General features: G+C 45.3%; 1 protein-coding gene across 1 annotated transcript; it reads left to right on the top strand.

Moving 5' to 3' along the window:
• The first annotated feature begins 13,272 nt into the window (after window positions 1–13,272).
• Window positions 13,273–13,678, top strand: LOC310860212 (large ribosomal subunit protein eL31-like). The gene has a single exon (XM_083767014.1). It carries the CDS (start codon window positions 13,299–13,301, stop codon window positions 13,674–13,676), a length of 378 nt encoding a protein of 125 aa, XP_083623140.1. The 5' UTR covers window positions 13,273–13,298; the 3' UTR covers window positions 13,677–13,678.
• Window positions 13,679–14,473: the final 795 nt, after the last annotated feature.

The raw sequence follows: 14,473 nt of genomic DNA, 5'->3' as shown, positions 1-14,473 counted from the left end.
CCGCCTGCACAAACAAGGTTTATATAACTATATAACTGCACGGAAGCTCCCAAATATTGTTAAGAAACTTTTAAATGAGTCCGCGATCGAGACGAGATGAACATTATTGTCCGCTGCAAGTTGTGCATAGGGATGAAGCTATATTCCACGTCAAAAAAATCTACTTAGAATATCAAGAAACACTTAAAATAAACACCGTCATGTGAAACTTGTGGCAAAGGGGGTGGTGGTGGTGGAGGAGGACAAGGAGGCTGGTGGCCGTGGTCCCAGACAGGAAAGTAAGACTTTTGGGGACAAATATGCAATAAGTAAAGTAATAAGTAACTAGTTACTTTTCTCAGGGAGTAATAAGTAGTATAACCTTATTCCTTTTTTTTTTTAAGTAATAAGCAATAAGTAGTACATTAGTGTTAAAGTAATATTTTGCCAACACTGTGCATAATGCATGGTATGGTCATGTAGCCTACACACTAAACCCAAGCGTTTAGGTTATAAACAGTATTAAACATTTATTTGTAACACTTTTTAAACGTGTCACAGTGTTTAGATTATAAACAGAAGAACATGTTTAATCGCCTGTAACACTTTTTAAACACATAAACGTGTTTAGTTTTTTACAATCAAAGTCAGTCATATAGGTGTTTAGAATTTGAACACTAGGTGTTCTCGTGAGGTGTTTGAGTGAACTCGTGTTCTACTGTATTTTATGACCATTAATAAACATGTGGCATTTTATTATTACACACTGGTGTTTAGGTTTAAACGTGTCACATGTTCCAGGGATTTACAGTGTATATCAATGGGATGGTGAGTTGACCAACCTCTTTTATAACAATATAAACAATAAACATGCCTCAGTCAAAATATTTGAAGATTTTGGCTTCACCTTCACACCTTTCGATCTAGCATACAACATTGATGCATGCTAGATGCATGCTATGTAAACAAAGGGTACCGTAAGTGTCAATGCATTTCCAATGGAAGTCACATGGTTTGACACAACATTTTTGTTGTACGGCTTTCGGCTGTGTTTCGACTGCCCCCCTCCCCCTCATACAACACACATGTTGTGTCAAACCATGTGACTCCCATTGGAAATGCATTGCGAGCTTGCATCAGTCAATAAGTCTCATGCATCAGCTATATACATCAATCTGTTGTGCACGTGTGAGTCAGGCCTTTGAATCTTTCGTTTGAATATCAAAGAGAACATCTCAACCTTGCCTACTGGGGTGAGGAGCACATGAAGCAGACGGCACGATTGTTTGCATAGCCTCTTTGAATGACAAGTCAGAGTCAAGTGACCAGTGGGAACAGATGGGGCAGGTCTAGAGGGGTCTCTGATGAACTGTCCCTTAATGCAAACAAGAGGGAGAGGGAAGGAGGGAGGGAGGGAGATAGGGGAGGCACTGGGTAGGAAGGGGTTTGGCAAAGTCACACCTCCGCCCTTTTGCGGAGTCCCCCTGACGCTTCTACGGAACAAACCCCAGGCAGTCCCTCTTGACCTCCGTGAGCCACGTTGGAATTATTTGGTGTTTTCTTCTGCACTTCAAAATCCTCATCCGACAGGAGCCTCTCACAGTTGAATACCAGGTCCCTCTCCCTGACACAAATGAGCTCTGGAGCCTGGCCCGGGTTGTGACGGAGATAGACTAGCCACAGGCCACCGCCGAGCAGCCCTTGTTCCCAGTCCCATCCTTTTATCCTCTGCATCTCTCTGTCCCTCTGTCCCTCTCAACTGCCCGCCGCTCTCACCCGGTCTCCCCGGAACGCTGCACCTGTCCCTGCACCAAAAATACCCAGGGACGCCAGTGAAAACACCCTGCAATCTGTCACCTCCAGGGCCTCCATGACATTTCTAATCAGAAGATTTAGATTTAGCCCCCCCTTACTTAGTAAACAGACTCCCCACACTAAAAGGCCAAGCCCGGGAGTGGGAGCTGCTCGCATCATGAATTTCCAGTGGGCTACACACTGTTTCGACGAGCAGTATAACAAAAGCCATGCAGGGCTGTGCTTCTGTCTGAAAGCCTCTCTCTCTCTCCCCGTCTCTGCTGGCCTGCGGGGAAAGCACATCTTTGTAATTATCGAGACAGAGCTACATCAAAGGATACATCTGATAGAGTCCAATTATTGGAATGTTGGGATTTAAAGCCAATATGTAGAACACTGTGTACTTTCCCACCCTCTCATGCTTTCTAAGCCTCACACTGAGGGGGATAATGATTTACTCAACAGCAAAAAAAGGGGGGGGGGGGGGGCAGGGTACTTGATAATGGTGTGAAAGCAATGAAACAAACAGGGGATATTAATGATTTCATTAAGGGTGTGAGACGTTATGCCTAATCAGGTTCAAATGTTATTCATGCGGGTACAGAAAAGCATATTAGCCAGGCTGATGAGCTATGGGTTTCTTTCTTATAGCTACAAGCACTAATCTACCTGCCAGAAGTTGATTACATCCTCTCTTTCTTTCTTTTATTTTAATTCTTTTTAAAGGAACGCCTGGGAACATCTTTGGCCTTCTTAGCCCTGTAACACCCAGCATTGCAATACTACAACATATTTTAATGAATTAATTAATTAATTTAAAAAACCTAAACGTCATAATTGATGTTCGTTGCAATGCCATTGCAATGCCATTGCAACGCCATTGGTCCTGATATTTGCATCTAAATACCCCCCACAGAGGCTGAAATTCACACAAATTAAAAATCTCTGGACTCTGCAATTTTTTTTACCTATGACCTTTGACCTTTAACCCTAATAGTAAAGTAAAATAACTGTAATATATGTTTTTTTGTCATCATTAGAATGTCTAGAACATTTTATTCATGTTCTATTTTTACATAATTTCCTCTGATAAATCCTAGTAGTAAAAAGTAGTAGTAAGGTTGAAATCGTAGAAGTAGAAATTAATCCGGGTTTTACAGGGTAAAAACAAAAAAACTGAACATATTTTGTATCATGGCCCGGGGACACTGAAGCTTCAGGAAAAACTACCAAGGATCTCTTGGGCAGGATATGCAAAAAAAAAACCCACACAGAGTGCAGCATTTTATTTATTTATCTTGGTGCTGCTAATGGCTAATTAATGCAAGAGGGGGAAATATGGGCTGAATATAGTCAGTGACAGCAGCCTGCTGGGGAGACGCCTCCCAGGCTCCCACACAGGCAGATGTTGATGTTGCTCTCCGGAGACTGATCAACAATCACATTTCTTTCTCCATCCCCCCCCCTGCACACACACACACACACACACACGCACGCACAACTGAGTACCGGTATGCTGTGTGCCGTCAGTCAGAGATGGGCAGTATTTGAAATACATGTATTTGAAATACTTTTTTGTATTTTGTAATTTGTATTTCGCTGAGATGGAAGAAATGAGATGTATTTTGTATTTAAATACATTTTTTGACCCAGTATTTGTATTTTGTATCAAAATACATTTTCAATATATTTTGCCCATCAGAGATGGGCAGTATTTGAAATACATGTATTTGAAATACGTATTTGAAATACTTTTTTGTATTTTGTAATTTGTATTTCGATGGGGATGGAAGATGTATTTTGTATTTTGTATTTAGATACATTTTTTGACCCAGTATTTGTATTTTGTATCAAAATACATTTTCAATGTATTATGCCCATCTCTGCCGTCAGTAGTGTGTGCGCATGTGGCTTTGGTATGGAGAAGTAGAGAACCAGTTAATGTGCAATGTAAATCATATGAATCGCACAAAGCTCACCACGCCCCACTAGAGAGGTGTGTGGTGTTCTGGCCTGTCAACACATTGACTGGCCAGTAATATAAAGGTTATGCTGTGTCTGTCTGTCCCTCTCTGTGTGCTAATGTTCATATACCCCGCTGATTTGTTGATAGTTTTCAGTTGATTAGTTGGTGTGACAAATAGCAGTCGTGTTGCTTTTAGACCCATTTTTTTAACGCGAGGCACAGCATGCAACCAATTATAAATCAGGCAATACTGTATTTCTGTGACCATGTCCCATTTCCCTGGAATAGCAAGCAGCATATGGCTTCCTTCTGAATGTCTGACATCAATATGGCAGCATCATCATCATCGATATGACATGATCAGAGATCTTTGGCATCAGAGTCTTGACCAAATATGGCATATACCTCCATATTTGGGCAAGATTCCTGTTGGGAATGCGTGTCCTCAGATATGCAATACCTGTTGTATCCATTATCAGAGTAGGCTACACATTGTAACCATTGTCAGAGTAGTACAAATGTCAAAACACCGGGGCTGTATTTTGCGTGTCTTAAGTACCAGGTCTTATTACTTAACTTAAGACCTGGAGGCGTGGTCAATGCTCTTTGGACACACAGAATAGCCAAATGGCATTGATCACACCTCCAGGTCTTAAGTTAGGTAATAAGACCTGGTACTTATAAGACTCGCAAAATACAGCCCCCTGGCTCCACAGTACCTCTCAGGCCTCCGTCATAAACCTCCTGTGATACGGAACCTGCGGTCCACAAACATGGACCTCCTCTCTGTCCCCAAGGCAGTCAAGCGACCCTTTGGTGACAGAGTGTTCAGTGTGGCAGCCCCCCCCCCCCCCCCTCCCCCCCCCACCCTGTGGAACTCTCTCCCAATAGAGATTTGCCATGCTCCAACATTGCCTTGAAAAGACACTTATTTTCTCAGGCTTATGGCATATAGTTGTTGATTGATGTTGGTACATTTTGTGTAAAGTGTCCTTTGGTTCATGAAAGGTGCTATATAAATTCAAGCTATTATTATTATTATTAGTGCAGTTCCTGTTATCATAGTACTTGCAGGCCATTCTATGATGTCAGTACTATGATTTATCAAGGATCTCTATATGGCATAAAAGGGACACGTACAGTACAGGCAGATACAGAGATTTGGTGAATTAACCCATTCTGACCGGGCACCCATTTTGGTGTCAGCATCATGTTATGCTTTAGCTATTTAAAAATAGCAGATCTACAAGCTCATATCGCGCCACCGAGTGGCGCGATACGAGCTTGTAGGTCTGCTATTTTTTGAAAAATCGAAGAACGACTGTGACATTTTTAGAATCTGATCTCAGGTCAGAATGGGTTCATCAGACCAGTGTGTGTCCGGCGGAAACCTCGTATGAAACTGATCTCAGGTCAGAATGGGTCAATAGAAGGATTTCTGGACAACCGCCGATCCGACCATCTTGGCATGTCTCTCCCTCAGGCCCTCACTGGGGCCCTCACTGGGCCCTCACTGGGGCCCTCACTGGGGCCTCACTGGGGCCCTCACTGGGGCCTCACTGGGGCCCTCACTGGGGCCTCACTGGGGCCCTCACTGGGGCCTCACTGGGGCCCTCACTGGGCCCTCACTGGGGCCTCACTGGGCCCTCACTGGGGCCCTCACTGGGGCCCTCACTGGGGCCCTCACTGGGGCCTCACTGGGGCCCTCACTGGGGCCTCACTGGGGCCCTCACTGGGGCCTCACTGGGCCCTCACTGGGGCCTCACTGGGCCCTCACTGGGGCCTCACTGGGGCCTCACTGGGCCCTCACTGGGGCCCTCACTGGGGCCCTCACTGGGGCCCTCACTGGGGCCCTCACTGGGGCCTCACTGGGGCCCTCACTGGGGCCCTCACTGGGGCCCTCACTGGGGCCTCACTGGGGCCTCACTGGGGCCTCACTGGGGCCTCACTGGGGCCTCACTGGGCCCTCACTGGGGCCCTCACTGGGGCCTCACTGGGGCCTCACTGGGGCCTCACTGGGGCCTCACTGGGGCCCTCACTGGGGCCTCACTGGGGCCTCACTGGGGCCTCACTGGGGCCCTCACTGGGGCCCTCACTGGGGCCTCACTGGGGCCTCACTGGGGCCCTCACTGGGGCCTCACTGGGGCCCTCACTGGGGGCCTCACTGGGGCACACACCAAGTTGAAGTCAATCAGCCTGACTGTTCTGAAAATATACGGGGGGGGGGACAGACACACAGACACGGATATATGCAGAGAAACTGTGCATTAATAGATGTGAGAAATATTCACAAAAAGAAACAAATACATTTTTACTTTCTTTGGGCTACTGGAAGCATGTATATCCTACAAGAACTTTGGCACAGATCAGTGTAGTGCGTTATTGTGACATTAGCCACGGGTAACTATAAACCTATTGGACCAATACAAGGACACAAACGTTTGGGGGACATGCGGACAAACGCTGTTCTAGACATCTGACCTGACCCAGACAGTAAAAACACCATCAGAAGAAAGAAAATGAAGGACAAAACAGCCAGGGTATAGGGGAATGTCTTCTACCTGTTCTGTGGCTGAATAATGGTGCCCCCTTGCTGTGTGCAGTCCCCAGGGGATTATGTTTCAACAGTAACCTGCCAGAGTAAAGGTTGTGGCAGTAATTAAAACCAAATATTTAAGAGCTGGCCTGTGACTCAGTGCTGAATTTTATAGATCAATGTGGGCGGCCGAGGGCGAGGAAACCCGCCTCGGGGCACTAGTCTGCCCACTTGGAGAAAGTCAAGCATATTGAGTCAACTCAACGGCTTCCTAACTCACTCAGCTGTGAGGCAACGTGCCCAACTGGGACCCCTTGTTACTGTGGCGCCCGCTTGTTTTTCTCCTGCTCGTTTACAGGTTTGAAGGTAGCCTTCCAACAAAGGGGGGAAAGTTTAGAACTCAACCCTGCGTGAAAAGAGATAATAGCCAACGTCTGTCTAGCCAGTAGCCAAGGAACACGAAGGAAAGGAAGAAAAGGAGACTGACCTATTAAACAAAATATTACGTATTACTCCAATACGCAGCTATAGTGTGTATCATTGTATGTCCGTATGTATGTCTGTCTCTGTGTCTGTATGTATGTCCGAGCATGGAAAGCTGCAACACGGTAACTCTGTTACTTCTCCACTGTTCCTAGGGATCTGGATGTTGCGGGGACCCCCTGGGGACCCCCACACAGTACCTCCGGAACCCCCCCCCCCCCCCCCCCCCCCCCCCCCTGATGTTGCGGGGACCTGCAGGGGGCAGTTGCACCACTCACTTCACACAGGTGTTTTTTTTTTTTTAAACAGATGTAATTCAATAGCACTGATTATTAAAAGTCACACCCGTATGAAGTGAGGGGCGCTCTTATCATACATCATCTCATGAACAACTGAATGTATGTGATTGGTTAGCCAGTTTGCTCGTATGCATACGGTATGACGTACATTTTCCCTTCATTGTATGCATTGCATTGAATGTTTGTGTTGCCACAAATTTACGTCATATCTGAGGCGCATATGACCTAATTGTCTCCACCAGGCCGAGGGCATGGGGGGAGAGTATGTTTTGCACTCCGTCCGTGTGTCCGTCCGTCCGTGTGTCCGTGAGCAGCTAATCTCGGCCACCGTTAACCCAGTCGATGCCAAATTTTGCACACACACTCCCTGGATGCCAACGATGAACCTCTGCCCCAAAATATCCAGAACGGCCTGTTATAGCGCCACCAGGAGGCCGCTTTGTGCAAAACAAGTTTTTGCACAGTACACCTACAGATTTTGTCCAAACATCGCGCAAATTGGTACACAGTCTCTCTAGAGCCATTCAACGAAACGGGTCTTTCAGATTTCTCAGACTCCATCCTGATTGGTTAAGATTGGCTTCCAAAGTTCACAGGAGTGCTCAGTTTCAAACAAAATGCTGCAAATCATGAACACATCGCGTGATTTCTGTGAAATTGTGCACGCACTCAGCCTCAAGGTGGCGCTATAACTGGCCGAAAAGTGTTTTTAATTGACTTTTGTTGCCCTTTTATCCAACCACCAGATGAAGGCAAGCTGCAATGTCCTACATTCCTATCCTGGTGGAGACCTGTGCCCAGAAGGGCACTTTTTCTAGTTTCTCCTTTCATCGTCAATGGCAAATTTGAGACGTGAGCTGGTTTCTGCACTGCAACGATATATCCGAAAGAATATACTGTATATTGTACAGTCTACACTACAATACTGTACCCTGCATTTTTCCTCAAGAGTCATCTGCCAAAGTTAGAGCCTGATAGCTACCGGCACAAAGGACTGGCCCGCGGGCACTTTGTATCGTCTCTAAGAAGAGACGAGTCTGTGGCTGAGCGTGCTTCTCATCTTGGCTATAGCTCATCACGAGGAGGATGGCATCCAGGCTTGATTACACCATGCTTGTTCAGTTTTAGGCATTCCCTGTGTTACTGTTAAAGTCCCCACAGCAAAGAATAGAACACTGGCGACTACAGAGTACAGACGGGCAGAACATATGCAGCAGCCTGTTGCGTGTGTTAAAGGACCTGAGCCTACAAAGAACAGATTGCTGACTGTGTCCCTTCCTGTAGAGGAAAGGCCTCTGTGTTGACAGTCCACTCCACGTACAGCACACACACACACACACACACACACACACACACACACACACACACACACACACACAATAGAATCAAATTTTAGGTTTTAGTTCAGTGACCCCAAAACCTTCCCCTGGGACGCTCTTAGCCTGGTTAATAAACCAGACCGAATCAGCCGTTGGCAAAAATAAATTGCCTGCCGGCGGATTACGGTCTGGAGAGGCTCAATTGTACGCCCATTTCCTACACCAGAGAAGTGGGGCGGCCAATCGGGACACGGTATGCAATATGGGCGGGCTTTGGTACAGTGACTTTCAATGCTTGAGACCTTTGACTGACAGTAGCTCTGACCAATTGCGTCAAAGAGAAAATGTTTCAACCTGCCGCCCTGGAAATGAAATCCAAGCTGAGCCTCCCCAGACTAATACCCCGCGGTCCGTGCGATATTAGTCTGGTTTATTAACCAGGCTAGGACGCTCTGGCCTTATCAGCCAAAATATCTAAACAGTAAAAACCCATCTAATTCTAAACTCAGAGAAAAACGGATAATCCTCTCTGCCTTATTCCTCCCTCTATATAAAGTTTTGAAGATAGTTTTCAAACATTTTCAATTAGAAACTACTGTTTTATTATTGCTGTCATGGTGCTGTTATTTAAAAGTATAAGTCATTTTGGGGGGATTTGCTTTTCTAATAATTCACTCACCCAGTATATTTTATCCTGAGGCTTTGGCTTATTTTTTTTAACCAGCCAGATTTAATGCAAAGTATACCCGAGTGAGTGAATCCAATGTTTATAAAAGATTGAATGTCCTCTCTTCGAGTCTATCATATATATACTATGTCACAAATGATATGGTTTATAACCTTGTCTCCTCCACAGAGCTATTTCAATGCCTCCTTTTTATTTACCCTGTTTTTTAGCTTTCGGAAATTACGTCGTATGGCAGCCAAGTCTATGGCACTTTAACCATTCTGGGCGGGAACCCCTTTTGGTGTTTTACCCCTTCTGGCCGGGAACCCATTTTTGGGTTCTGTACAGTATTATGTACAGTATTAAAAAAAATTAGGTGGGGGATGGGTATCTTAATTCACAAGCTGGGAGTGATTGTTTTCACCTCACCCTACGAAGCACTCCGCCAGAGTTAGTATTTACTCCTCTTCTTAATCTGACTTGTAGGGCATGTACTCGAGTTGAAGTGGATGTCTGGATATAGCACTTTTGGAAACCTTGCCACATGAGTTCAACAAGACATTTGCTAGAAAGATATAGAATAGATAATAGATCATATTTTGAAGTAGGAGCCATGCACACAGCACACAGCAAAAAAAACAAACACCTGAAACATAGGGGTCACGGTGGCACAGTCGTTAGTGCTAGAAGGTCCTTGGTTCGATTCCCACTGGGAACGCTGTGGGCGCTGGGGGCGTGTTCCCTCCTCTGCGTCATCAGTGCCCTTACCCGAGGCGGGGTTGGTGAAAGGGCCTTTCTGTGTGGAGTTTGCATGTTCTCCCCGTGTCCCCTAGGGTAGGTACCCTCATAAAAACATGGTCTCTCTAAACTACCTCCCCCTGGCCAGCCGGGGCCTGATGGAGGGGAAAGGAACTGGTCGGAATAACGTGTTCCTTCCACGCGCTACGTCCAACCAGGGAAACTCTCCCCTGTCAGGTGAAAAGAATCAGCTTGGACTCCTCATGCATAGAAGGTGGCATGAGGTCAGTCAGCTGCCCCCCCCAGGTTGGCAGAGGAAGTGTAGCGCCCAGGATTACATTAGATAATTGACACTGGGTGAAAAAATGGGTTACAAAATCGTGGGATAAAAAAAAGAAAACACCTCAAACATTGCTATGAACAATATACTAAGCTATTCCATACAGTAGTATTTATGTTGTTTGTGTTGTTTTTGCTGCTACAATGTTGAGGAACCAAAACAATCATCAAAGAAAACTGCAGGGATCTTGAAAAACAGAAAAGAAGGAATCCAATAAATGCTCTGACGAGGAGTGCTAGGAGGGCCCTGCATGCCCGAGGAGCTCAGGCAGTGCTTTTGAGACGTATCATCAGGAGGCATTGAGGAAAGTATGGCAGATTATATCCCTCTCCCTCTGCCCCCCAGGTTCTCTGCTCAAGCCACAGGTGTAGCTTCAGCTAAAAAATACTTTTTCCTATTCCTTACACATACAACAAGCACTTAATATCTCAACCTTATACCAAGACTCCCAAGGATTTCATTGCATTTCAGTTTAATGCTTGTTCATCCTCTCCCCCATCTCTGTCGCCTTGACCTCGCAGTGAAAAAGCTGCCCCCCCCCCACCCCGCCTTGCACATGTCACACACGCACACTGGCTAGCAGCATCAACCCCGTTTAGTTAAAACTTTTTTCACTGCAAAATAGTGCAATAGATCCAATCATGCTACTGTAGATCTGTCAGTAATACAATAGAAAAAAAGAACATTGTTGTATTACTTACGTCATCATTGAGAGCAGTTATACATATACTATATAGAGTATGTAGTTGTAAGTTGATTAGCGGTATACTGTGGTTACTTTGCGCCAAAAACCGTGACAGCCAACCCGCCACTTGATGCGTATGCAAATAAAACAGCAGATTTGTGCCTGGTTTGCTGGGACCAGATTACATAATATTTCTTACGTCATCATTGAGAGCTAGTCATACATATACACACCATGTACTCTGGTCCCAGCAGATCAGGCACAATTTGCTATTTTATTTTACTGATTATGTATATAGTATACGTATGACTAGCTCTAAATGATGACGTAAGACATACCTATACATATACTATATAGAGTATGTAGTTGTAAGTTGATTAGCGGTATACTGTGGTTACTTTGTGCCAAAAACCGTGACAGCCAACCCGCCATTTGATGCGTATGCAAATAAAACAGCAGATTTGTGCCTGGTTTGCTGGGACCAGATTACATAAATGACCATATTTCTTACGTCATCATTGAGAGCTAGTCATACATATACACACCACGTACTCTGGTCCCAGCAGATCAGGCACAATTTGCTATTTTATTTTGTATTATTTTTGCATACACATCAAATGGCGGGTTGGCTGTCACGGTGAACGAAGACCGGGCGAAATTATTACTTGCGCGCTCTGCTTGCGCAAGTAATGAAGTAACCTGTGCATTTTGAGATGCATGAGGCTGTGTTTGAGGCCTGGAAGTCAAGCGTACCTGTATTGAGGATAGAACTGTGTGTTGATGCTGAAAACAGCTTGATAAATGAGTCTCTGGAAGTCCATTTATTTTTCTGAACAGAGAAACGTCAGCAGATTTTAGCCACAATCGCCTTGTTTCTGTGTTGGGCTGCAGCTGAACTTTTGGCTGACATTGCTCCCTCACAAGATATCAATTGTGCACTAGTTTTGCAATATACTGTACTGTACGTCCCACCTATTCTACAGCATTGCATGGTGCTGCAGTTAGCCATAGCAGAGAGACTCTCTGGGGGGAACTTCTGACCAGGGCCTCGGCCTGGTCATGGATCTAGGAGCCTGCTCTCCACGGGTCCCCTGGGGTCCAGTCGTATGGCGGTATAGACAGTAAACCTCATTGTGGTCAGATAAGATGATTCTACTGCATTTTAATTTGTTCCTTATTATACATTTAATTGACTAGAACTAAGAAGAACCAGATATAACTATAACAAAATACATACATAAATGGATGCACCTGGGACGTATCCTCAGTGTGTATCCCAAGGTCATCAGGGTTTCGGGTCTCGCAACATCATACCCCTCACTCAGGTGACCCAGCCGGGAGTGATCAAGTCCCGACTTACGTCCCAGTAGCTACCCTCGATAAGTCCCATTAGGGAAAAACCAGGGCCACACAATCCATTCCTCCTGAACTACTCTGCCGGGACTGGGAGGTACCATTCTGGCACATGGAAGGACTAGGCTCTGTGGGTTGACACCTGTCAACCCACAGATCTTATACCAACCCAGATCTTATACCGCAGGATGTTTGATTTCCATTTATGGCAAACATGACACTGCAGTATTTTGGATTCAGAAACGAGTTGTGCTGTCATGACTATATATATGAAGCATCACGTTAGTTAATGCAGGACATGGGTGTCATATACGTGACCACTGACCAGGTGACCCCAGCTGTTATCAGCTGTCAGACTGAATCATTGTTTTTGTACACACACATCACATAGGGTCACGATATGGCTCCCTCCGACATTGGATATCAGCTATTCACTTTTTTTTGTGTGTGCTCCACCACCAAAATGTAAATGCTGTGAAAACAGACTTTCTTTTATTCCATATTTAGTTTGTAGTGCTGATCAGATCAGCACTGCAAACAAAATATGGAATAAAAAAAGTGATCTACAACATTTTGTGTGGTTTTGTATTGCCTACGTCCTACAGTATATATTTAATTAGTCTGGCTTACTAGCCAGGCTATTTTTTTGCCTTTTATTTTGGTAGCATACTGTATGTGTTGTTGACTTGTCTCTACTTGACATTGCAATTAGTGCCAATGCTGACCTATGGACAGGCAGTTTGGGTGGATATTAGAAGAGGAGTGGTAACCTATGGACAGGCAGTTTGGGTGGATATTAGAAGAGTGGGAACTGGAAACACACCAATGAGCTGATCCCAGAGGATGGTCAAATGTATAGTTTCAGGTATACAAGAGTGTGATTCAGTTCACAACTCCAGATCCCTGATGTCAGTCCACTCCCTATATGGAGCGGACTGATTCGTTTGCGCCTGTAATGCCATGGCGACAAAGGTGGTTAGACCATATTTGGGCGTGGCTGCTTTGGAAACTCCTCATATGGATCTGGCTGAGTCATGGTGACATCATTCTAAAACGTTTGCTCTGAAAGAATATATATATATATATTCAAAGATTTGTGCCACAGCCTTTCGAACTTCCGCCTCTGCTCTTGAGTCGCGATGGCCCCAACTAAGAAAGGAGAGAAGAAGAAGAAGGGTCGCTCCGCCATCAACGAGGTGGTGACCAGGGAATACACCATCAATGTTCACAAGCGCATCCATGGAGTGAGCTTCAAGAGGCGAGCCCCCCGCGCCATCAAAGAGATCCGCAACTTCGCCGTGAAGGAGATGGGAACGCCCGACGTCCGCATCGACGCTCGTCTCAACAAGGCGGTGTGGAGCAAAGGCGTCAGGAATGTGCCGTACAGGATCCGCGTGCGTCTCTCCAGGAAGCGCCATGAGGATGAGGATTCCCCCAACAAACTCTACACCCTGGTCACATACGTTCCTGTCACAACATGCAAGGGTCTCCAGACAGTCAACGTGGATGAGAACTAGAAGTCTCCACACGGAAACTGCCCATAGATCCGAAGTCCCGTTAGTCCGAACATGCACTGCTCCCGTGCTTGCGGTTAGGTTTAGGTTAGGGTTAGAGATAGGGATAGTAATTTCGGAACAATGAACCTTCTGACTAATGACACGGCACCCTCCACACTGCAGAAAAAGAAAAATGTTTCAAAAAGGAGCAGTTAAATGTTAATTATCCACTCTGCATGTTTCATTTCAACCTTCAATGGGATCTTTGTGTTCTGTAAGTTCTCGGCAAGTGGAATAAAACTTTTGAAAGGAGAAAAAAAAAAAAAAAAAAGATTTGTGCCACATTTTCATGACCTTTCAAAAATAGCAGTTCTACAAGATTCAATAGCTAAAGTATAACATAATGCTTAAAACACCAAAAGGGGTTCCTAACCTATTGAGTGCCGAGCTACGAGCTTGTAGATCTGCTATTTTTTTCCAATAGCTAAAGTATAACAATGCTTAAAACACCAAAAGGGGTTCCCGCCCAGAATAGGTTAAGCCAATTTGAATACAGGATTCATTAATCACATGGTTTTATAAAACGGTATAGTTGCAGTACCTCCCACTGTATTTTTGAGTGGTGCAACCAAGATAGTGATACAAGTTCCAGCGTTTCCATTTGTGGATCGAGGTTCCAGTCGGAGGAAGCGGCCACTTCAGGCCCCTCCGATGGCATCGTGGCCCTGAATGATGAACCTAAAAAGAGGACCAGAGAGAGAGGAGGACTGGAGGAAGAAGAAGGAACTCGAGGGACAGAGAAAACTTGGAAATGCTCC

This window comes from Protomyctophum parallelum (assembly GCF_964188405.1).
Source record: "Protomyctophum parallelum genome assembly, chromosome: 6".
Lineage (NCBI taxonomy): Eukaryota > Metazoa > Chordata > Actinopteri > Myctophiformes > Myctophidae > Protomyctophum > Protomyctophum parallelum.
Note: the sequence above shows the minus strand (reverse complement) of the source record. Positions and strands in the feature narration are given on the sequence as shown.

Coding starts and splice junctions, on each gene's coding strand:
- LOC310860212 (XM_083767014.1), top strand. CDS start 13,299: ATGGCCCCAACTAAGAAAGGAGAGAAGAAGAAGAAGGGTCGCTCCGCC.